Source organism: Littorina saxatilis, linkage group LG3 (genome assembly GCF_037325665.1).
Source record: "Littorina saxatilis isolate snail1 linkage group LG3, US_GU_Lsax_2.0, whole genome shotgun sequence".
Classification (NCBI taxonomy): domain Eukaryota; kingdom Metazoa; phylum Mollusca; class Gastropoda; order Littorinimorpha; family Littorinidae; genus Littorina; species Littorina saxatilis.
Window position 1 is genome coordinate 13,465,968 of NC_090247.1, and position 26,499 is coordinate 13,492,466.

The 26,499-nt window shown below is 44.3% G+C and overlaps 1 protein-coding gene across 3 annotated transcripts in view; it reads right to left on the bottom strand.

Annotated features, from left to right (window-relative positions):
* Positions 1-12,456: 12,456 nt before the first annotated feature.
* LOC138961664 (uncharacterized) overlaps positions 12,457-26,499 on the bottom strand; it is a 32,933-nt gene continuing 18,890 nt past the window's right edge. For all 3 annotated transcript variants that reach the window (XM_070333339.1, XM_070333338.1, XM_070333340.1), the window contains 2 exons: positions 20,451-20,481; positions 12,457-17,957 (listed from right to left, as the gene is read on the bottom strand). In XM_070333339.1, coding sequence (XP_070189440.1) covers positions 16,620-17,957; positions 20,451-20,477 — 1,365 coding nt within the window. In that variant the 5' untranslated portion in view covers positions 20,478-20,481 and the 3' untranslated portion in view covers positions 12,457-16,619. The remainder of the gene's footprint in view (positions 17,958-20,450; positions 20,482-26,499) is intronic.

Sequence of the window (26,499 nt, forward strand, 5' to 3'; positions counted from 1 at the left end):
CAAACTCAGTTAAAATACTTTTTTTTAAACGACCCCAGGGTCGATCATCAATACTTTAGAGGGGAGGTGGGGTATTCAGTGTGGAGTTACGAGGTAAGAAAAGCCGAATGCGAAAGTTTGTCTCAGTCGGCAACTGAGCTCACACAGGCACACAAAAACGGCTGTTCCATGAAATATTTGTCACCCCCCTGTTCGAACTACATCTTTTGACTTTTGGCATTTTGTGGTGTTTAGGGACAGACAATAATTGGTTTAGTCCTGTTTCATCGGGAAATTAGCAGAAAAGGGTATGTTATCGACATTTGTAAAGCTGAAAAACATTGCTGAGTAGAATGTCATTGTCAGTGTATGCTGTAGTCGATTGAAACATCGTGTGGAACAGATGGGTAAACCGGAACCATGCGTCTTTGTTATTTCTGATATGCTTTTGGATATCGGCAAAAAAGTACCAACTTCCGTAGCGTTATATGCTTTGATGATCGGAATACGGATGTGTGAGACCATCCAAACACAGCCCCCGAATTCCCCCACGTGTCTATCAGAATAGCTATATGAATCTATATCTGCAATAGCCTGTTATCGTGTCCCTCTGCATCTAAAATACAACAAAGGACTGAAAGTGACACAATACGTGTGCACGAGGCGGCGTTTTTGAAGAAACTGTAACGGTTTGCGGAAACTCCGTCAACTTGGGTAATGGTAAGATCCAAGTCATTTGTGTGATAGCAGGCATGTCGCGGAAGTACGTTTGTATGCGTGCAATACTCAATCTACACATGTAAAGCAACAAACGGTATTACATGTTCGAAATATCAGACAACCAGTAACCCTTAGGCTGGTTGTCGCGACATATGTCGCGCTACTTTACGTATACTGTCACCTGGTTGTCATGTCACCTGGTTGTCACAACATATGTCGCGCTACTGGCTCAGTCTGTTTGGTCGGTTCCGATTACCTCCCATGGCTGCGAAAACCTATATGACCGTTTTTTGTTATTTTTACACCCCCGGTATAGGGATGTGTATAGGTTTCGCTCGATGTGTTTGTTTGTTTGTTTGTTTGTTTGTGTTCGCATATAGATCTCAAGAATGAACGGACCGATCGTCACCAAACTTGGTGAACAGGTTCTATACATTCCTGAGACGGTCCTTACAAAAATGTGGGACCAGTCAAACACACGGTTAGGGAGTTATTGGAGGATTAAAATTATACAAGGACTTATAGAGAGACATCTTCATGGTCAAAGGGAAATAACCATTCTCACTCAGTCACTGCCACCAACTGAGAAGGTTATTTCCCTTTGACGGGGGTGTTTTTGCTACCTCGTAGGATTTTCTTGTTCTCTCTGTTATTGTTAATTCACCAGTGGCTATGTAACATGTGTTACAGAATTGCACCAGTGTAAGGGCAAAGTTGTATCGTTTTTGGACCCCTACTCATCCGGCATCACACGAAAAGAGCTGCATCTTATATGTACCAGTCAACTCAGTCACGTACCTCGCTTGACATACATCAGGGCTCCCTACTTTCAAACTATCACATTTTCGAACTGTACTGACTTTGCCTTGAAGATAAAAGAATTACAATGTATTTCGTGTTTTAATAGTTGTGGCTGCCTGTGTGTTTTCGGATTAATTCAACGTTAAACGCTTCGCTCGTACATAGATTCTGACGCGCTTGATGATACCAATAGGTTTATTTCTTTTAGCCATGAGTCGTTTGATAGGAAAAAGTGGTAGAAAAAAGCGATAAAATACTGAAACAAACAAAACACAACAACAAAGCCATTAGAACTAAGACAATAAACACTGTAACACGTCTTCAAACAATGTAATCATCAGCGAAAATGACAAACACATTCCCGAACATATTTTGGAATATGTGAACAACGATAGGCCTGTATGCGGAGACCCAAACATCAGGCACTTACAATCAAAACGTTAGCTTTGAAAACAAAAAAACTTCTTACAATTACATCGAACGATCGCTTACAAAAAAAACGTCAACAAGGTTAACTATAAGATGCATAGAAAAACAGGGTTTCTCCTTAAACATCTCATTACAATTGAACAAGAAAACAAGACAATAAACTCAAGACAAATATTTAATCAAACTTACATTATGGCCGAACGAGGTGAACAAATCCTTCTCGAAACACTACAGAGCACTTCTTATGAAAACGTAGTTGTTATGGCGGTTCTGGACACACGTCCGAGCTGGGTGGGTATGCAAGAAAAGACTGACGCTAACCCGTCAAGCAAAATACATCTCACAAACGATTGCGCAGTCTACTAACCGAAAACTACCCAAAGAACAAAATACAAAGCGAAACACTGCTCACAAAACTTGCTGAAGCACGGTACAGATTCGGTCAGATTCATGTAATAAGATAGACTTTCGCCGTAAGACGAAACAGAAACTCCCGCTCGACCCAGACAACGTACATGAAACTATGAAACACGTGAACAATGTGAAATAATACGTGCACAAACAAAACTCGTTACCTGCCCGCACATTCTGTCGTGTAAAGGCAGAAGGGGTAGCAAGTCCATGAATCATAGTTTTGAGAAAATCAACTTTTTCTGTTTGCATCTATGTATTGAAATGCAAAGCTTTAAATTATATATTGTTTTACTGATGAAATGCAGGGCAGTGTTTTGCGTTTCTGTTATGGATATCAAAACCCACATTTGATTCATCACTTAGAAATAATGATTTTTTGTGGACTTCCTACCTTTTGCCAAATTAATACACAAAACTCATTCACTTAAAAATAATGGTAAAAGGCAGTAACAGGACATACTACCTTCTGCCAAATTATGTCCCAACTTAAATCTTGTTAAAAAAAAGTAGCTAAAGGCAGTAATGGACTTAGTTACTGCTTTCTGCCATTTTATTTTGGTCTGACTGAGAAAAAGGCATTAAGCAGGAAGTGGACTAACTGCTTTCTGCCAATTTATTATCAGAGAAAATGCAAATTTGGGGAAAACGTTTTCCCATACTCACACACACCCACACACACACACACACACACACACGGCACATGCATGCACTCACACACACACTCTCTCTCTCATCCTTGTTATTTGTCTGCTTGTCTGTATGTCTGTCTGCCTCTCTCTCGCTCTCTCTCTCTCTTCCCCCTCTCTTGCTCTCTCTCTCTCTCTTCCCCCTCTCTCTCTTCCCCCTCTCCCCCCCTCTCTCTGTCTCGCTCTCTTCCCCTATCTCTTTTGCCCAGAGTTGTCAGTATTTTCATTAATTGGTCTCTCCGAGTGTCCACAACGTGACTTGTGCCCAGCAAAAAAGATAAATGCATAAAAAAAATATTTCAAAGACATATACACGTATGTGCCTGCGGAGATAAGTACCAGCTGTTCATTGTTGTGTTGGCTGGCGCTATCATAACCTAGCTACATTTCCATAATTTCTATAACACGGGGGATAACCTGATTAAGGCCGAGCGGAAGCCGAAGGCCGCGCCTGACACGTATTGTTTGATTTATGTCGGGATTTAAGGTAAGCTACTGATTCAGCGATGACTAAATTTGTTTCTCGATGCATAAAAAGTCAGGGAGCGGTTGATATTTTGTCCGTAAATAGCCTTCAAAGCTGAAAATGTCGGCGATCGAGCACCGGAAATGGCTGTTCGATGGGTTTCGCAAGTAGAAATTGATCACACAACTTAGAAATTTTGACAAAAGATGCGCCTTTGTTTTCTATGCAATATAATACGATAATCTCATTTTGACCAAATTTGGACTTACTGCCTTCTGCCAATACACGGCAGACATACGGAAGCAGGACACGAGCTCATCCTGAACTCAGGTAAAATGAGTTACTTCCCTTTGGGTCTCATTTATCCCTGACAGGATGCCTTGGTTTTCTTTTTGTGGGTAAGAAATCGACTTTTTTTATATACATATTTAGAGCTTTTCGTAATGTGTTATTGATATAAGCAGATTCGCGATCGTCAATAATGATTTTTCATGGTGTTGTGTAATTCTTTGATTGCAAAGGAATTGATATGTAAGACAGTTTCAAGCGAGCTATCTTTCGCGGGTGTATTTACTGTGCAAACAACTTTAAATATGGCAAAAGTGTCACGTGATAATCAACTTTGGCTACGAAGCAGACGATACTTTTTTCGTAACCAGTTGGGAGTGATGCAACAATATCACGGTCTCCTTCCCACAGCAGCCTCAACATTTCGACTTGTTTTAATCTTGGAACGATGTCTTTATCATAACTGTGAAGAACAGAACGGAGATCACTGTCGAAGTCGGCCAATCTGCAATCACTTTCGTCTCAGTTCGTCTATTCTCAGAAACATTAGCGAAAAACATGGGAGATAGCTCTGTATTCCTGTTTTGATAGATTCCGCGCAGTAATTATGCACCCTGTCAGAGAGACATGGGCGATACGGCATGGACCGATGATTATCAGAATGAACACGAGCTACAACTCAACTCACTTATTCAAACAATTAGTACAAAATTGTAGTCCTGCAACAACAATTACAGACCCACTACAAAAACAACAAGTCGCGTAAGGCGAAATTACTACATTTAGTCAAGCTGTCGAACTCACAGAATAAAACTGAACGCACTGCATTTTTTCACCAAGACCACATACTCGTAGTTTCGGCAGAACACCGCTCGTGGCTAAGGCCCGTCCAGACACTCCCGGCCGACCCTGTCCACATTTGACTTATGCTCAAAACGGCCCACGTGGGAGCGCCGCAGCGTGCTATGATCGCGAAGCGTTATTTGCAGAAGAATAGCGCGTGTTCTAATTTCTATGACACAGACATAGAACGACGGAAATTTGACCAATCAGAGCAAACCAGAGCGATGACGTCAGCCGCTCGCGGCGCAGCAGTCGAATGCAACTGAACCTTCTTGTCAGCTGACCCGCTCCACTGATACCGCGTTGTGAAAAGAATCGTCGATGTGTGGCCACTCGGCAAATCCCGCGCGACGCACAAAACGGCCTGCGGCGCATAGAGCGTAAAACGGAGGCCAAGTCTGGACAGGGCTTTAGGCAGTGAAATCGACAAGTCAGAATAGTGCGGTAATGGTCGCGCTAAGCGGGATAGCACGCTTGTCTGTACCTCTCTTCGTTTTAACTTTCTTAGCGTGTTTTTAATCCAAACATATCATATCTATATGTTTTTGGAATCAGGAACCGACAAGGAATAAGATGAAATTGTTTTTAAATCGATTTTGGGCAATTTATTTTGATCATAATTTTTATATTTTTCATTTTCAGAGCTTGTTTTTTTTTTTATCCAAATATGACATATTTTTATGTTTTTTGAATCAGAAAATGATGAAGAATCAGATGAACGTAATTTTGGATCGTTTTGTAACAAAATAATTTAATTAAAATTTTCAGATCTTTAATGAGCAAAGTCATTAATTAATTTTTAAGCCTCCAAGGTGAAATGCAATACCAAAGTCCGGCCTTTGTCGAAGATTGCTTGGTCAAAATTTCAATCGATTTGATTGAAAAATGAGGGTGTGACAGTGCCGCCTCAACTTTTACAAAAAGCCGGATATGACGTCATCAAAGACATTTATCCAAAAATGAAAAAAAAAATGTCTGGGGATATCATACCCAGGAACTCTTATGTAAAATTTCAAAAATGATCGGTCCAGTAGTTTACTCTGAATCGCTCTACACACACACACACACACACACACACACACACACACACACACACACACACACACACACACACACACACACACACATACACACACACACACACACACACACACACGCACACATACATACACCACGACCCTCGTCTCGATTCCCCCTCTATGTTAAAACATTTAGTCAAAACTTGACTAAATGTAAAAACACCCGTGCACGTAGACGTTCAAAAATAATGCGCACAAGAGACCGTGAATCTATACAAAAAAATACACTGCCGCTGGCGGCAGTTACAGCCGTGTTTGTCTCACAAACTGTCAATGTATTATTACATTTGAAAAGTGAGGTCCAGCGCCATCACGAGGCGTCTGATTCACACGGGTCTATCGGCACGAAATACATTCTTTGAACAATTTCTCACAAAGCAGCCAGGATGTTCCCGAGCGGTAGAAATATGTTTGTACTGTATGTAAAAGCTCGAGGAGCTCTGTGATCAGAAACAAATGGTTACATCCTAGCAGGTACGGGGGGGGGGGGGGGGGGGGCTCTCTCTCTCTCTCTCTCTCTCTCTCTCTCTGAGAAACTAGTCTTCTGCCAGACTTATGAAATAGGATCGCTTTGCAAAAGTCAGGCAGAAGTCTAAATACAAATGGGATCTGTTTATATATATATATTACCGCTCTCTCTCTCTCTCTCTCTGTCTTTTCTCTCTCTCTCTCTCTCTCTCTCTCTCTCTCTCTCTCTCTCGCTCTCTCGCTCTCTCCCCAGACCATGAAGATTGTCTCTGCAAGTGCCATCCACGGAGAGTGTCAGAACACGCAGGCTGTCCATGTTGGAGAGAGAGAGAGTGAACATGGTTTCATCGTGACGAATAACGCATGGCTCATCGATAGCTCCCAGAAGGGTTATTAACGCAGAAACACCACGTGGTAATGCAGACATTCCTTCCCCTATAATGAAACACGGACACACACACACAGGCGCACACACACACATACACGCGCGCGCGCGCACATACACGCACATACACAAACACTCACACACAGACACAGACACACACACACACAGACACACACAAACAAACACATACACGTGGAGGAGTGGGATCACCCTGGGGACCTGATCGCAGATCGGTTGTTCTCGTACAGCGCGGAAGGCAGCACGTACAACGATTACGGGCAGAAAGGTCACAGCAATCGTGATACGAACGACCTTCCTAACCTTTGAATCTGCTGCATGTCAAGTTTGAAGGCCAAGATCTTGCACTAGTCTCCATGATGCCTGAGTGTGATATGGAACGAGCAGTCTTTTCTGTAGTTAGGAAGGTTTATTCCCACTTGTGAGACATCCATGATGCCTGAGTGTGATATGGAACGAGCAGTCTTTTCTGTAGTTAGGAAGGTTTATTCCCACTTGTGAGACATCCATGATGCCTGAGTGTGTTGGAACGAGCCGTCTTTTCTGTAGTTAGGAAGGTGTATTCCCACTTGTGAGACATCCATGATGCCTGAGTGTGTTGGAACGAGCAGTCTTTTCTGTAGTCTGGAAGGTTTATTCCCACTTGCGCGACATCCTCTGGAGATTTTGAAAATAACGCGCCAGGGGGGGTCGCGCTAGTGGGAGTCGTGCCATTTGGATGTTGAGCTATAGAGAATGTTCTGTGTTACTGGCTGTCGCGATGCATACGTGTACTACATGTAGCATGAACAGGTTTGAACATTGACGTTTTCCGGAAATAACTCTGTCAGGTATTTCAGCGGTCTGGAAGAGTAGGAGCCCCTTTACCTCGGCCAAGCTTTTCACAACAAGGCGGAGCATGTTCTACGCTTCCGATCGGCTTTCTCCTGCGATCGTCTATTCACGACTTGTAGGACCCCGTGACCCACATTAATGAACAGACCCAAGGTAAAGGCCATACGTGGTTTTTTTGTGTGGTGGTGGTGGTGGGGGGCAGAACTTTCGTTTAGAAAACACAAGGAGAAAACACGTTGAAACTTGCCTACAACATGGATCGCTTTGAAAGACTGATCAGCTCACATAAGTCCTGCACGCCGTGACCTAGCTGCAAACACTGACTGTGCACACGTAGGCCTACATCCCCAGTGAAACGTCCTCGCATACAATTATGCTCACCCGCTTTGGAAACATAATTATTCCTTTCCGATTATTATTACCGCAGAGACAGCGATAGAGTCCAAGTATACCAGTTTAACAGTTCCGGTGTAGCGATGTCAGATTTCTCCCGATTTCAGCTTCCTTACTCGATACAGTCGAACCTGCTCTGGAGACCACCTGTCCATAAAGACCACCTGCCCATGAAGACCACCCCAACGGATCCCCGACGGTTTTTACGACTATGTAAATCACCTGTCTAAAGAGACCACCTGTCTAAAGAGACCACTTTTGCTCAGTCCCTTGGGTTGTCTCTTTGGACAGGTTCGACTGTATATACTCGAGACCGAAATGTTGTTTCCTGGTCAAATTAAAGAAGTAAACTTATTTGAGGACGAAAAGTATGTCAGTTTCTTGCAAGTGAAGCAATTGGTGGTGACATTTAATAGATTTCACCGAAAAATCGATTTCTTCGAAAACGTGCACGAGTGGTTACGTCCCTTAAATGAGAAAGGACACATTTTAGGATGAATCAAATGTCTAAGTTTAAATTTTAAAAATTGGTTGGAAAAATTTGACCCCTTGAATGTTAAGTACCCTATGTCGATCGTCGGTACTATCGAAGGGTCTCTTTTTTTTTCAGTGTTGAGTTTATACAAGTTTAACGAGGCCGAATGAGAAAGCTGACATCGGGAGAAATCTGACATCGTTACACCGGCGCTACATAGATAAAAGAAGGAAACTCACGTGATACCTACAGCGATTCTGATTGGTGGAGACGTTTTCGTCGAGCATCTTCGCGTCGTCTGCACAGCTTCTTCTTCTTCTTCTACGTTCATGTGCTGAGACTCCCTCGTACACTCGTGTTTTTTACACGAGTGGGGTTTTACGTGTATGACAATTTTTACCCCGCCATTCAGGCAGCCATACGCCGCTTCCGGAGGATTAATGCTTGGTATTTTCGTGTTTCTATTACCCACCAAACTCTGACATGGATTACAGGATCTTTTTCGTGCGCACTCGGTCTTGTGCTTGCGTGTACACACGAAGGGGGATAAGGCTTTAGCTGGTCTACACATGTGTTGACCTAGGAGATCAGAAAAATCTCCACCCTTAATCCCACCAGGCGGTAGCGGCTGGGATTTGAACTCACAACCTTCCGATCAACAGGCCGATGCCTTATCCACTGAGTCACTGCGTCCGTCGTCTGCACAGCAAAGAATGGCGATAGTGTGAACGATACGATGCATTTTTTTTTTTATCAAGTTCTAGCATACAATTAAAGTTCAATCCATTTTGGCATATATACCCTTGATCAATTATTGGTTGCAGTAATGGAGATGACCGACTTCGGAAATGGGGGTCCACATTTTGCAGAATTCACAATGTTCCTCGGGAGTCGATCGAATGAGATTGCGAACCCAACATTCATACAGGCATTACTTTTGCTGTTGTGAGTGGCTGTGTGGATCTGTTTTGTCGTTGTTTTGTGATAAACCTTTATGACGAACGAATGGGGAAAAAATCTGTGGGGAAAGTTACCAGTTGTGTGTGTGTGTGTGTCTGTGTGTCTGTGTGTTTGTGTGTGTGAGTGTTTGAGCGAGTGTGTATGTTTGTGTGTGTGCTAGTGATTGTGTGTGTGTGTGTGTGTGTGTGTGTGTGAGTGTGTGTGTGTGTGTGTGTTTACGCGCGCGTTTGCAGTGTGTGTGTGTGTGTGTGTGTGTTTACGCGCGCGTTTGCAGTGTGTGTGTGTGTGTGTGTGTGTGTGTGTGCGTGTGCGTACAGCGCGCGCGCGTGAGTGTGTGTCTGTCTGTGTCTGACGTGTGGTTGTTGATCAGGCAAATATTTATCTCCCGCCCTATTTTACGCCCCAGACATTCTCATTTTCCTACTGTTTGCCGCTTGACATTCGTGTCCAGGTGTCATACAGAAATTTACGTTCAGAGAAGTCAGTTCATTGTCCATTTTGACTACCACTGTTGGTTACATCTTTAAGCCAAAGCCTATGCAATACCAAGAAGACACGTGTGTGGCACGTAAACGACCTCTGTCATTCTGCCATAACTGCATGTGGCTGATCATCCATAAACACGCAAACACTTGGGTAGCGCGACTCTCGTTAACTTCGCGTACCAACTACACTAATAACTTCACGCAACATAGACTTGAAACAATAGATTCGCGAGTCAAAAACATCTGAAGTTTTACTTTACAGGGCGGCGTCTGAAGATGGATGAAGAACGTCCGAGTGTTCGCCTGTTTCGATCCCTTCACACTGCCATGATTGGTTTCACACTCCTCCGATGTTCATGCATATGTCCATTTTTATTGGCGGCTCAGGCGGAACCGAATACACCTGGCTTGCCTGTTACCATGGAAACCACGCACACTTTACAAAACCTCAAAATCAATGATGGTGAAATGGTTTCCACAACTAAAAATGCAAGCGACCCAATTCGCACTCTTCCTTTACAAACAACTCCAAATGATGAAATGGTTTCTACCTCCGCTAAGGCAAGCGACCCAATTCGCACTCTGCCTTTACTAACATCTCTAAATGATGAAATGGTTTCTACCTCCGCTAAGGCAAGCGACCCAATTCGCACTGTGCCTGTACTAACATCTCTAAATGATGAAATGGTTTCTACCTCCCCTAAGCCAAGCGACCCAATTCGCACTCTTCCTGTACTAACAACTGTTAATAATGAAATGGTTTCTACCTCCGCTAAGCCAAGCGACCCAATTCGCATTCTACCTGTACTAACAACTGTAAATAATGAAATGGTTACTACCTCCGCTAAGCCAAGCGACCCAGTTCGCACTCTACCTGTACTAACAACTGTAAATAATGAAATGGTTTCTACCTCCGCTAAGCCAAGCGACCCAGTTCGCACTCTACCTGTACTAACAACTGTAAATGATGAAATGGTTTCTACCTCCGCTAAGCCAAGCGACCCAGTTCGCACTCTACCTGTACTAACAACTGTAAATGATGAAATGGTTTCTACCTCCGCTAAGCCAAGCGACCCAGTTCGCACTCTACCTGTACCAACAACTGTAAATGATGAAATGGTTTCTACCTTCGCTAAGCCAAGCGACCCAGTTCGCACTCTACCGATACAAACAACTGCAAGTTCACATTGCCTATTGCGATTATACGGGACAGAAAACGTGACGGGGGGTAACATTGCCTGGGATTCTGCCTCCAACGACTGTGACTCGGGCATCACGTGGATCATCCACGTCCCTGAAAGCCACGGTATTGTTGTGGATTTCCATCACGTGAAGATGGAGGCAGAAGACTCTTTGACGCTCTACGCCATGAAGGATGACTTTGCTGAAATTCTCGTTCGAGAATTCTTACCGGTAAAGGCATCCTTTGTATGGCTTCAAGCTGTGTGGGCGCGGGAAAGCAGCATGAAAATTGATCTCAGAACCCCAGACGGTGCAGGAGGGGAAAACTAGGGCAAAGTTCCCACTTCAACATCACCTACACGGCTCATCCCAAAGCAGGGCTGCCCTCACGTCTTTGGTACCCACGTTTTTCGGAAATAGTTGACAACAGGTATACGTACATCTGCAGTGGGATCACCCATCTTCCCAAAGTTATCACGTGTGACCGAATTTTTCAGTGCAAAGACGGGGAAGACGAGAAGGGCTGCGTGTATAGTGACGAGGGATGTGGTGCCTGGCTACCCTCCGGCAATCACTGCTACAAAGCCATCTTCGATATAGTTGCAGACGATCTAGGTTTACCCAAAAATCCGGCATCAGTAAGTAAAGCTGCTCGTTATTGTAAAGTTTATTTCGACGCGACTTTGGCAACTCTCCAGGAACCAGAAGTGAAGGAAACGGTGGTGAAAATGATACGTACACGCGGGTTTTCAACTGCTGTGGTAGGCCTCCACAGACACAAGCCTGTTTCGCCGAATTTGAAACACTTGTATAGATTTATGTGGCAGTGGAGAGGCCGAGGAGGCCCGATAGACTATGAACACCCACGCGTGCAGATGCAAAGCGTCTTGCTTGACTGTGTAGTTCTAAATGTGACGAGTGACCCTGTGTTTCTACCTGAGTCCTGTATTTTCCCATCCGTTGCTCCTGACGGCTTCATCTGCATGAGACCAAACCCAGCTCGTAGCCAAGTGAAGCTGACACTTTCAGGACTTGCTCTTCCACCAGCGTCTGATTTACGCTATGCTTTTCTCACCAAGGCGTGCCCCGATGGCTCCGTGGTGCACACGTTTCATCGGTGTCAGTGGGAACAGCGGGACGAGGACACGGACAGCGGGTGGTCCCAACACGGCTTCCCCTTGTTCCAGTGTCGGTACGGTCCGGCTGTCCACTACTCGCTGCTCTGTGACGGGAAGGGCGACTGTGCTGACCGCAGCGACGAAATGGACTGTCAACAACCGCAATTTCCTCCCCTGTTGGACGTTTCCTTCATATGCACAAACTTGCAGGCCATTCCCGCTGACAAACTGTGTAACGGTGTCGGGGACTGTTTTGACGAAAGCGATGAAGACTCGTGCCATTATTGTAAAGGAAACCTGTGTTCTGACAAAAAAATAATAGATCATTTAAAAAATGCACTTGACTCTATAATTGGAACGGTAACGCTTCCGCTCCTCAGGATTCCTCCTTTTCCTGCCAAAGTGTTCATTGAGGGTATTAAAGGTGCATACATATGGTTTAAACAAAACTTTATTCAATTTTAATCATGACAAGAACAATGCATGGATGATTACATACTCAAGCATATAATGCTTATTTTAAGCAATCATAGTAATTACAAAACAAAGGTTAGCATGATGGCGGAATAAATACATTAACTCATTTCAGGAAACGAAGAAACAAAACAAAAAACAAAACAGATACACAGACAAGCAGAAAATGGGAAGGGGTTGGTGATACAGGAGGTGGGGAAAGGGCACGAGAGAACAGGAATAGGAGTTAAGCCCGCCACCGACCACAGCCGAACCAGCTCGTCGAACGTTCGGCGAACATTCCACCAAACCAGTTCTGTGTACTAACTAATAGGGGAATCCCCTGATTTGATGACGTCGGCGACCGTTCGCCGAACCAGCCCGTCGCGGCCCGGCCGTAGCTAGCAGCTAGCTTAAGGGGAAAAGAAGAAGAAGAAGAAGACTTGGAGCGCCAACATTTGAGGAGAGTGGATCTCATTTCAATTGTAACAATAAGTGCACATAAGACACTCGCACAAAGTTAATGCATATTGTTAACAGAGGAAAAGTCACTACATTGCGCATAAATCGAGACATAATTAATAAGTCGAAAAACAACAAAAGAACATGAGAGAGGTTATGGGGAAAGATTTGTCAGGCAGCATGTCACATGACAGTGTCTAATAAATGTTATGAGTGAAATATAGAGGCTCAGTTACGGAACCTGCCCGTCTGTCTAATATAGTCCTATGTGTCTGTTAAGGTTTCTCGTGATACACACGTAAACGTAAGCACATTTACACGTGCGCATTATGTTCGTTTTTGCACACACACACACACACACACACACACACACACACACACACACACACACACACACACACACACTGTTTCGCTCTCAAGATCTCTCTGTCCTCTCTCTCTCTCTCTCTCCCGCTCTCTCTCTCTCTCTCTCTTTCTCTCTCTCTCTTTCTCTCTCTCTCTTTCTTTCTTTCTTTCTTTCAAAGCTACTTCCTTTATCCTATACGTAAATCTGCTGCTTGTAAATAAAGTCGTGGAGGGTCTTGAGCTTTTTGCACAGTTGAATACATTGATTTTGGGAAGGGTAACTGTTAGGGATTGTTGGCCCCTCTGAAGACCTATGCCAGGCCTCATCGTGGCCAGAGGGTGACACCAGAGTAGACTGAAGACCTATGCCAGGCCTCATCGTGGCCAGAGGGTGACACCAGAGTAGACTGAAGACCTATGCCAGGCCTCATCGTGGCCAGAGGGTGACACCAGAGTAGACTGAAGACCTATGCCAGGCCTCATCGTGGCCAGAGGGTGACACCAGAGTAGACTGAAGACCTATGCCAGGCCTCATCGTGGCCAGAGGGTGACACCAGAGTAGACTGGTGGCTGACTGGCACGGCACCGTTGCTTCTTCCCATTGCTGCTTTTCTTTTTGCTGTCCGTTTGTTGCTGTTACGGAATTCGTATGGCTTGCAAAACCCCCTTTGATGCAAAGCGAATTTAAATTACAGACAAATGAATGCGTGCATGCCAGAGCATTTTTATTGCATGTTGTTTTTACTAACATCAAGATTTATACAACGTTATGTTTTTGCTTGGTTGATGGTATCGAATTTACGCTTTCTTTCTTTCTTTATTTCTTTATTTGGTGTTTAACGTCGTTTTCAACCACGAAGGTTATATCGCGACGGGGAAAGGGGGGGGGGGGGGGGAGATGGGATAGAGCCACTTGTTAATTGTTTCTTGTTCACAAAAGCACCAATCAAAAAATTGCTCCAGGGGCTTGCAACGTAGTACAATATATTACTTTACTGGGCGGGAGAATGCAAGTTTCCAGTACAAAAGACTTAACATTTCTTACATACTGCTTGACTAAAATCTTTACAAAAATTGACTATATTTTATACAAGAAACACTTAACAAGGGTAAAAGGAGAAACAGAATCCGTTAGTCGCCTCTTACGACATTCTGGGGAGCATCGGGTAAATTCTTCCCCCAAACCCGCGGGGGGTGAATTTACGCTGTTTACTGTTGTATTTTGCTTCATTTGTATTTACTTTGTCGATTGTTTTATGTTAAATTAAGTTGGCCGGTCGACACTGTCTAAACGTTCGACAAAGAACGAAAAAAAAACCACCCGATTATCTTTTCATAAACAATCAAAAAACAAAACAAAGACAATGGATATATAGGCGTGTATGAAACGAAACTCATTTCGATGACGACATTTCTATTTACGTTTTTGTATCAAGTCGACACTTGACTAAATGTTTTGATATCGCTTCACGCGACTTGTTGTTTTATGCTGATAACTAGCTTGTTTTCTTGCGAAGAAGTTTCATTTCGTGTTTGGTAGTCCTTCTCTCTCAGGTTAACCGTTAGGCCTAATTAGAGTGAAATAGCTTTGACAGACATTCAGCAAAAATTAAATACAGAAAAGCCTGCCAAACGGTTGTGTGACGTGTCTAGTGTGTTGGCGAAGTGTCTTGTGCTTGTCACTTCTCACTTTCAGCCCTCACCGCTGGCTAGCACCGTCTGTCCTTTTTCGGACAATGCGAAAAGAGAGCAGAATGCGTCAGTCTCTCCTGCCAGTACAATAACCTCTCCACAACAAGCCCTATGTAGTGCCTCCATCGCGGCGACAGGCGTAAACTGGGTACCGCAAGGCCCCAGGCTAGACTACAAGGACTCGGAGGAGGTTGGCCCCTAGACGTGCGGCATGCGGGCCCACCGGTGTGTGGAAACGCCCAGGTGCCCACGAACCAACCTCCAGCTATGGGTCAAATAGCCGGGCAGGATAGGCTCGTCAACCCTGGCAGGCAGCTATCCTAAGAGAAGACCACTCTGAATTCAAAACGAGGGTAGAGGAGGCTCATCATCCATGGAAGGAAACTCGCCTAGGAGAAGGAAAACTCCGAAATGAAACCCACGCAGTCCCTCGAAGACGGAACGGCACTGGCCTTTTTTAGGCGGGGAGCAGACCGGGTGCCTACGCTACCCTCGACAAATGGTTGTGTCATCAACGAATCAACGTGATGGTGTCGTCTTCATGGGTCGCAGCCAGGTGAAGACGGTGCCGGGCCCTCAGCCTCAAAGGGGCCCACCCAATGCGACTGGCGACTCCCACCCATCTGACGTGGCCGGGGATGGGCGGAGTAGAGCTACCGGCTACCAGATCAAAGTCAAATACAGAAAAAATCACAAAGGGTCCATATTAGGAGCCTGGGCGCCCAATATGGATAAGTGAAGCGGCCTTCACGTATCACTGTAAAAAGCCCCCTATACTTCAAAATAACATGATACAACTTAGTGTACAAGTCAGACTAATTCAAATAATTATGCATTAGATTTATCTGTTTCGGGTTGATGAGATCATTATTTGAAGCACACCAGGAAACTAAAAAAGCTTATGAAAAACAGAGTGAAAATAAGTGAAATTATCAACTTCCACGAAAAAAAGACTTTTCGTTATATTTGTTTAAAATCTCGAGGGCTAATAATAGGTTATTTCCAGCAAGTTTCTTAATGAATTAATAAAACTAGCCTTTAGCTTTTATTTTCTTCGATTTGTTGAAGGTGGTCCGTATTAGGGGACTCGCACATACTTTGAGATTTTGCTATTATGTTTTGTTTGCAGCAGAAACTCGGGGTCAACACTGCTCAAATGTAACCAATGCGGCCTTAGCTGTCATAAATTGCAATTTTTGTGTGATAAAAAATTTGGCTGTGGACAGAAACGAGTCCGTTTTAGGCGGCAAATTTAGATAGAACGCTGCCAAAAGTGAAAAAAAGAGAAAAAGCCTAACGGTTTTGAGATTTGTGTTTCTGCAACTGTTTTGACATGTGCAAGTTATCCAGAGAGGGTGAATACAGCGAATACAACTTTTTTGAGCGCTCTAGCGGCGTTAGTTTGTCAGAACAGGAGCCGGTCCATATTGGGAGCCCTTCCCCTATATTAGTCCCTCTCTGGGCGAGGGCTGGCTCTATTTCTCTCTCTCTATCTTTCTCTTTCTCTATTTCTCTCTCTCCCTCTCTTTCTCCCTCTCTCATTCTCTCTCTTTCTCTCTCTCCCTCTCTCTCTCTTTCTCCCTCTCTCATTCTCTCTCTCTCTCTCTCTCTCTCTCTCTCTCTCTCTCACACCAATCCCACAGTCTACCCCATGACGTGATACAGCTGTCTGAGATGACGCCGCTGACACTGGATGAGCTGTCCCGTCATCAGGATACAGTACAGTCCGCTGTCCGTGCCCCGGATGTAGGCCGCCTGGCGACTCAGACCACTCATACTGACCACCAGCACGTCACAGCGAGCCAGCAGTTGCTGGTCAACCAGCACCTTGGTGAAGCCCTCGCACACCTCCTGTCCCCGTTGTCCGCCCTTCCTGTCCACGTGCACGAACTGACCGCTGGTTCGGACGAAGCGCGCGCCAAACACCTCCCCAGCCTGGTCAATGTACACCTTGGAGTCGGACGTGACGAAGAAACGGTAGTTGTCTGCCTTGGCGTAGGAAGGGGGTAGGGCAGCAGTGGCGGTGGCGTTGGAAGGGGGGAGGGCGGCGGTGGCGGTGGTGACGTTGAACAGGGGACTGGCGGGGTCGAGACTCTGCAGAAAGCGAAGCACGGTGTGTCCGTGGTCCGTGGTGTGACGCCTCACGCTGTCTCGCAACATCTCCGAGTTGCTGGCGAAGCGCACGTGCCCACACAGCAGCCTGTCGTCCGGGGAGGGTTTGGCTGAGGCGAGCGCGGACTGCAGAGCGCGGTCAACACGTGGGGCCGGTCTGAACAGCTGGTGGAAGATCCGCGCGAAGATCTGGTCGTTGGTGAGGGGCCGCATCCACTGTAACTGTCTCTCGTATCGCGCGTTCTTCTTCAGCAGGTCGAAGTAGTCCAGGTTGGCCTTGAAGAGAGTCACGCGTGCTGTGAAGACCTCGCTGAAGTTGACAGACGGCATGCTGTTGTAGAACGCCACCGACCCGAGCCTGTTGTACATCTTGGCGTCAGACTTCAAGTCCAATGAGTCGGGCAAGTCCCAGGGCACCTCAGCGGGCAACAGGAACTCTCTCAGCGGGCACGGGATGTCGTTGATCCGGATCCCGAACCGTCGATGAGTCAGGTTAGCGATGACGTAAGCAATGGCGATTCCCTTGAGCCGGTCGGCCCAGCCGCCGCATGCCCCCTTGCAGTCATAGATCATGTAGCGGTCAGTGGCCAGAGGGGGTTGAGACGGCTTGCCCCCCGCTGTCACGTTGTCTTCCTTGTGGGTCCCTTGTGACGGTTTACTCAGCGCTGTGACGTTGTCTTCGTTGTAGGCGCCCTGTGACGGCTTACCCTCTATGACGGCATTGTGTGATGACACCATGTGTCGCAGCGCAGTGACGGAGTCTATAGGGGCCAGTGGTGGTGCGGCGTTTTGTCCGGGGAGTCGGAGCGTCCACCACTGGGTGTAAAAGATCACTGTCACTGCCGACAGCACGATCACCAGGCTGGCCAGCTGAAAAACACACAGAAAGAACGCTACATGTTCATGGCTTGCTGTGTCAGACCAGCTGAAACACACACAGAAAGAACGCTACATGTTCATGGCTTGCTGTGTCATACCAGCTGAAACACACACACAAAGAACACTACATGTACATGGCTTGCTGTGTCATACCAGCTGAAACACACACACAAAGAACACTACATGTACATGGCTTGCTGTGTCATATCAGCTGAAACACACACACAAAGAACACTACATGTACATGGCTTGCTGTGTCATATCAGCTGAAACACACACACAAAGAACACTACATGTAAATTGCTTGTGTCATATCAGCTGAAACACACACACAAAGAACACTACATGTACATTGCTTACTGTGTCATACCAGCTGAAACACACACAGAAAGAACACTATATGTAAATTGCTTGCTGTGTCATACCAGCTGAAACGCACACAGAAAGAACACTACATGTACATGGCTTGCTAGCTGTGTCATGCCAGCTGAAACACACACACAAAGAACACTACATGTACATGGCTCGCTGTGTCATACCAGCTGAAACACACACAGAACGAATACTACATGTACATGGCTTGCTATGTCATACCAGCTGAAACACACAAACAAAGAACATTACACGCACATGGCTTGCTATGTCATACCAGCTGAAACACGCACACAAAAAACACTACATGGACATGGCTTGCTGTGTCATACCAGCTGAAACACACAGAAAGAACACTGCATGTACATGGCTTGCTGTGTCATACCAGCAGAAACACACACACACAAAGAACACTATATGTAAATTGCTTGCTGTGTCATACCAGCTGAAACACACACAGAAAGAACGCTACATGTACATGCCTTGCTGTGTCATACCAGATCTAGATTTACAGGCGTTTTTTGTTTTAAATATTGAAATGCGAGTGAAAGCGATACGACTTGAATGCCGTCATGTGTGTTATAGTGTTAGTGTTAATGTTAGTGTGTGTGTGTGTATCAATAAGACAGATAGGCCGGCGACCAAGGTAAATTTATACATCAAGGAAAACAGACAGGTACGTAAACACTACACATTTAATACGCATCTATATCTATATACGGTTTGTGTCTGTCTGTCTGTCTGTGTGTTCACGATGCACGGCCAAAGTTCTCGATGGATCTGCTTCAAATTTGGTGGACATATTCAGGTAGACCCCGGACACAATCTTGTCGATGAAAATTTTCAACACGTGCTCTCAGCGCGCAGCGCTGAATCGATTTTGGTTGTTATGGTTTTTCTGTACATCCATTCCCAGTAACTCTTCCTTATCTTCTCCAGTGTTTTGCGCGTTTATCTCCCTTCCTTCGTGCGGCGTCAATCGCGGGTACCCGGCGAAGCAGGCGTACGGTGCGCAACTCACCCGGCGAAGCCGGGTATTCGGCTCTACTTCTTCCCGGCGAAGCCGGGTATTCATACTCCGTCTCGCGATCATCCCGGCGAAGCCGGTACCCGGCGAAGCGGGAAATCATCAAGTGAATTCATATACAAGCAAACAAACAAACAAGTCGCGTAAGGCGAAATTACTACATTTAGTCAAGCTGTCGAACTCACGGAATGAAACTGAACGCACTGTACTTTTTCACCAAGACAGTACAGCCGCTTCGTCAATCCCCGCGTGAAGGAAATCGCTCACCTCCCACGTGCAAAACGTAGTGATATTGATACGCCAGATTAGCGCGGTAGCGTATTGTGCTAAGCAGGAAAGCGCGCTTTTCTGTATTCTTGTTAACTTTCTGAGCTTGTTTTGAATACAACCTATCATATCTATATGTTTTTGGAATCAGGAAATGATAAAGAATAAGATGAAACCATTTTTGGATCGATTTCTTAAATTTTAATCGTAAGACTAATTAATCTTTTTTCGTTAATTGTGATTACATTTTAAGAGTAAACATGACATATGTATATATTTTTAGATTCAGAATGTGATGAAGAATACGATGCAATCAATTTTAAATCTGTTTGTGAAATATCGATTTCAATGACAACTTTAATGAGCAAACTCATTAATTAAATGTTAAGCCTCCAAGCTGAAATACAATACCAAAGTCCGGGATTCGTCGAAAATTGCTTGACCAATTTTTCAACCAATTTGGTTGAAAAATGAGAGCGTGACAGTGCCGCATCAACTTTCACGAAAAGCCGGATATGACGTCATCAAAGACATTTATCATAAAAATGAAAAACAACGTCTGGAGGTACCATACTCAGGATCTCTCATGTCAAGTTTCATGAAGATCGGTCTAGTAGTTTTCTCCGAATCGCTCTACACACACACACACACACACACACACACACACACACACCACGACCCTCGTCTCGATTCCCCCCTCTACGTTAAAACATTTAGTCAAAACTTGACTAAATGTAAAAACCAATAATAAAACAAACCAAAGCAAACCAAAGAGAAACAAATAAAGAAAGCTTGGCAGTTCAACCTGTCGCTCTTACCTTCATATAATACAATGACGTGAGCATCCTCCTGAAAACAGACGAACACTCAAAATTACTATCTTCACTCTCACTCCCCCCCTTTCTCTCTCAGAAAGACACACACATACACACACACACACACACACACACACACATACACACACACACACATACACACACACATACACACACACACACACACATACATACACACGCGCGCGCGCGGTGCACGCACGCACGCAAGCACACACACACACATAGTCTTTGTCTCTCTCTTTATCTCTCACCAACCCCCTGCTAGTATATATATATATATATATATATATATATATATGACGGCCATACTGCCGTGTAAAGGCAGGAGGTAGCAAGTCCATGAAACATAGTTTCGAGAAAATCAACTTTTTCTGTTTGCATCTATGTATTGAAATGCAAAGCTTTAAATTATATCTTTTTTTTACTGATGAAATGCAGGGCAGTGTTTTGCGTTTCTGTTATGAATATAAAAACCCACATTTGATTCATCACTTAGAAATAATGATTTTTTGTGGACTTGCTACCTTTTGCCATATTAATACACAAAACTCATTCACTTAAAAAAAATTGTAAAAGGCAGTAATAGGACATACTGCTTTCTGCCAAATTATGTCCCAACTTAAATCTTGTTAAAAAAAAGTAGCTAAAGGCAGTAATGGACTTAGTTACTGCTTTCTGCCATTTTATTTTGGTCTGGCTGAGAAAAAGGGATAAAGCAGGAAGTGGACTTACTGCTTTCTGCAAATTTATTATAAAAAAAATGCAAATTTGGGAACATATTATCCCATACACACACATACCACACACATCACACACACAAACACACACGCACGCACGCATGCACCCACACACACACACTCTCCCTCTCATCCTTTTTTTTGTCGTCTGTCTGTCTGCCTCTCTCTCTCTCTCTCTCTCTTCCCCAGGGCCGGATCTGGGGGAGGGGGGGTGTTCCTGGGGTTCCGGACCCCCCCCCCTGGCCATCCAATGTACCTCTCAGAGAAAAGAAAGTGGACTTTTTAAGCTCTTCCCCCAACTCCCTCAGTTTATTTGGTCTTCCAAAACTATTTCAAATTATGAACAACATCAAGTCGACAACGGCCTGCCCTCCCCGTTATAAGTCCATCATCATAGTAATATTCAAAGTAAAGAGTCCTGTCAGACTTATTTACTAGGCATATATGTCTTTGGGATTATTCCACTGAACCACTATGGTAAATGAATATATGAAGTATTTTGTTACTGTTGAAAATGTGTAATTTTGATTCCCAATTGCAAGGAAAGACCAAAAAATGACCCCACAAATGCAAAATTTTCTCGGCTTCTGGGAGGCCCCTGGACCCCTGCCTTCAGTTGGAACCCCCCCCCCCCTCAAACGAACTTGGTCCGGCCCTGTTCCCCCCTCTCCCTCTCTTCCCCTCTCTCTCCCTCTCTCTCCTCCCCCTCTCTCTCCCCTCCTCTCGCTGTCTCGCTCTCTTCCCCTATCTCTTTTGCCCAGAGTTGTCAGTATTTTTCATTAATTGGTCTCTCCGAGTGTCTACACAGCGTGACTTGTGCCCAGCAAAAAAAAATAAATGCATAAGAGAAAATATCCCAAAGACATATATATACACGTATGTGCCTTCGGAGGTAAGTACAAGCTGTTCATTGTTGTGTTGGCTGGGGCTATCATAACCTAGCTACACTTCCATAATTTCAAAAAGCTGTTTCAGTAGTTTTCCTTTTTCGTTGTCGATTGCTAAGCCGCAGATGTTGATGTTCATGCAGCAATGCCTGACTGACTCCTTATTGCGCAACATCGCTTTTATGAAATCACAGCTGTTGTTCGTACAAAAACACGAGCAATTCGATTTATTTCATGTTTATTAAAAACTTAATTCGTTTGATGCTTTCACATGTTTTGAGGCATAGTCTCTCTCTCTCTCTCTCTCTCTCTCTCTCTCTCTCTCTCTCTCTCTCTCTCTCTCGCTCTCTTAACTGGAAATGTCACTTAAACAATATGAACAAAACGTTATCGAGAAACATGTTTTTGTTCTCGCAGCTACGATATTATGTTGACACTTCAGTTCTAAAATTGTTTTACCATGCACATATTTTGTCACATCTAAGTTAAATTATGCTTCCACGTTGTGGGACAACTGTAGTGATGTCCACATGATGAAACTAAATTCTCTCCATCGTCGTGCAGCTAAACTGATGGTACCTAACTCATCAGTCACTACTGACAAGAAACTAAAACTGCTCGACCTCCTTCCGTTAAACCAGCAGCTTAAACTGAATAAAGCATTGTTCATGTTTAGAGTTACAAACAAAGAAGTCCCTGAGCACATTCAGTCACTATTTCAAAGGGCAACCAACAGGTATGGTTCCAGTAAATTCATTCCACCTCGCCCTCGAGTAGATTTGTACAAGTCTAGTCTTGCATTCTCCGGATCTCCAGTATGGAATTCGCTTCCAACTGTACTTAAACATATTCCATCAGTCAAGGCCTTTAAAAAACAAACACACAGACATTTGTTCGAAGTCTGATTCAAAGTGACATTGTAACATTGTGGCAATTCGTAAATTGGTTTATTCCGATATCTTAAACCACCCTAATTTAATCAATACATAAACGTTATCTTATAGCTTCACATGTATATTAGCATGCGTGTATGCAATTTATGCATGGAAAAAGATACGGGATACGATTCTCTTTTTATTATTGTTGTTTTTCTACACTTGACTTGCTATTTGTTTGCTTGCTGTTGTTGTTTTTATTCAGGACCTCATGTTCTTATTGAACGTAACTTTGCACTCATTATTATCATTATTATTAGTGTTATTATTATCATTATTATTATTTTATTGTTATTAATCTTATTACCATGAAATCATCATCATTGCCTTCATTGCTATTATCATTGTTACTTTTGCTATCTTTATACTTCATAGTTTTTATTTAGTTAATCTATAACTTTTGATTTGCTTTTGAATGTTACTTATTACCATATGTATGTTTCGTCAAATTCGTAGTGTCCATATACTCTTTTCATGTGTTGTTTTGTTCTCGTCTTTGTTTGCAAGGACAGATTGTAAGACTTGGCAATGCCTAAAATCTCCATCCTTCTGTAATAAAGTTTAATCAATCAATCTCTCTCTCTCTCTCTCTCTCTCTCTAGATCTCTCTCATCCTTTTTTTGTCTGCTTGTCTGTATGTCTGTCTGCCTCTCTCGCTCTCTGTGTCTCTCTCTCTCTCTCTCTCTCTTCTCCTCACGTGACGAGGCCGTCGATTAATTTTCTGCTCTGAGATTTGTCGCTCAAAATGTCAATTCCTACTTGCAAAATGGAAGTAACTGGACTACCAGCTGCTCTTAGAGCATCACTCGACGCCCTGTTTGGGAAAAATGAACTTTCTTCATGGAAGATTAAATCGGAGGGGAAGTCAACCGTGGTTATACTTTGACTGACAACACCACAGCAAAACAACAATGGCGGACACACTACTGTGTTTAGAAAGAAAGCTCCGTGTCAAATCAGAAGAGACAGACAGAGGGCAGAGCAGCGTGCAGCACACAGAGAAGAAAAACATCAGACAAACATGAAACAGGCAAGTTCGGAATTGAATGTGAATATGAATGTTCAGTCAAGTGCGGAGAGCAATGGCAATTTAGTGTCAGTAGTTTCAACTTCTGAGAGTGGAAGGCCTGACATGTTGTTTGGAAACTTTGACACAAGCTCGTACACTGCTGCACGGCACGACATATCGCTGTTGCCTACACGTGAAATACGTGGAGCGCTTTATCCGAGCAGTGTGTCACTGGATGGCAGTGAATGTGGGTAAACTGGTCAGCTGTGACAACAACACTGAACTACATGATGTGGCTTGCAAAGACGATGCGTGTACAAGTGTCAGGTTTTCTAGAGGTGTAAGTTTTCCAAGACCAAAAGAAGGCTTTGTGTTTTCACCAGTCGCAAAGTATAAAGACCCAACAAGCCTCAGTGAAGCGGAACATACAGCTGACAATTGTGGTCACTGTGTGCAGACACTCGGGAACAAAGTTGGTGAGGTTTTTGACAAACCAAAACAAACACTGCTCCGTTACCACGGTCGTAATAACTGCTTGACGAAAGTCGTCCCTGATTCCAGAAACGAGGACATGCTGTATTTTAAGTCAGATGACTTGATCCTCGTGTATGACTCCTCATGTCAGGCAGTGACTCACTGGCATATCGAGCACTGCAGTCGTAGCAAGCTGTGGACACAGACGTAGTTGAGGGCTTGGAACTGTCTTTCACAAGGAGCCTCCCCTCCAGCCTGACCAACTGGTGGACATCAAGGAAAGGCTGACGCAAGACCTTCTCATCATCGCTGCTGCAATCAGGACCACGCTTGGTTGATGAACTTACTGTCGGTCGCATGAATGATCAAGTGTACAAAAAGACGTTTCGAGAAAAGCCTAACCGCGATCGATACGGTATTCGTGACGCGTTATTCCAACAGTCGGACTTTCCAACTATTGTGTTTTCCCCCCGATTTTTTTGTTTATTTCCCAAGCCCACTGTTCCCGTTTTGCAATGGGCCAACGGCCTACGCAGTAAACCATTCGTTCGTTCTCTCTCTCTCTCTCTCTCTCTCTCTCGCCCTCGCTCGCGAGACCTGCTGCCGACAGGAAGGAATTGGAAAGCTCTCGCTTGTTTGAAAGTTTTTCTGCTTCTATTCCACCATGTCTCCAGTTGTTGGCTTCCCAACAGCTTTGGACAACCTATTCGGCGTCCGGCTGGCAGAGAACACACTGACGTCGTGCAAATGCATCGCTGAAAATGAAAACACTACCATTGTTATCCGACTGTCTTCAACCAGCCCACCCCAAAATGGCGACCAACAACAACAGCACACAGTCAACTCGTACAGACGGAAACCTCCTAGCCAGCTTCGACGGAACCACAAACGAGCCCAGCAGCGACATGAAACACGTCACGTTGCGGAGAAAGAGGCAAGTTTATTTTCACTAGAACCTTTTTTTTCGCCACCATTCTCAAAAGCAACTGTTGAATCCGCCGATGAAGTAGGCCTTCACGATCAAGAAAGTGTAACGCAGCAGAGCGACACACCCCCTTCTCCATCTGCACGTGAAACGCGTGACCACGACAATAGGAGCAAGGACATCAACATTCCTGACCTTGAAACCACGAGTGTGACACGGTGTGTTCGGAAAGTGAGGAAAGTAAAGACGAACAATTTCTGTCGTTGGCTGAACATTCCGGATATGATCTGCACACCATCAAAGAAACTGTAGCTAGCAACAGAGACAGGTCCCTACAACGCAGACTGAAGGACTCCGACAGAAACAATTCTTTCAGGAAAGTAGCGTTAGACTCGCGACATGGCAAGAAGCATCTCCTCCTTGAGTCTGATGACATTGTTTTGATCTTGGATTGTGCACTAGTTGAGAAAGACCATGGAAAACATGCCATCGTGTACTTGTTTTTCAAGCAGGATGAAAGATACCTGCTAGATAAAGAAAAGGCAGTTCTCAGTAACATTCATACCTGGCGACCTGTGCAAAACAGACATTACAGTATTACCAAGAGATCGATGATGCACGCGTGTCGCTTCTGACTGTCATCAAAGTAGCTACTATCTACATGGGCTAACTCTGCGAGACAAATGTTGCTGGTAAATCCGCGATGTATAGAAAAGATCATTGACTTTGAGCGGAACTGTGAAGTAATTTTTACCTGGCATGGGTACCTTGCTAGAGAATGTCTGTAGATATTTCATGTAAAAATGTTCATTTTCATTATTTCATGTAAATACGTTCATTTCTAAGAGTGTGTATTACCAATTGTCGATAAGGCTTTAATTAGCTAAAGACATTAAACTATCAAACCGTCAAACCGTCTCTCTCTCTCTCTCTCTCTCTCTCTCTCTCTCTCTCTCTCTCTCTCTCTCTCTCTCTCTCTCTTACTTTTTAAAAGAAATAGGAGGCAAGATTTGACAATAAGGTGTTCAATTTCTCGAACCAGACAAAGGTTTTCAAGTGATACA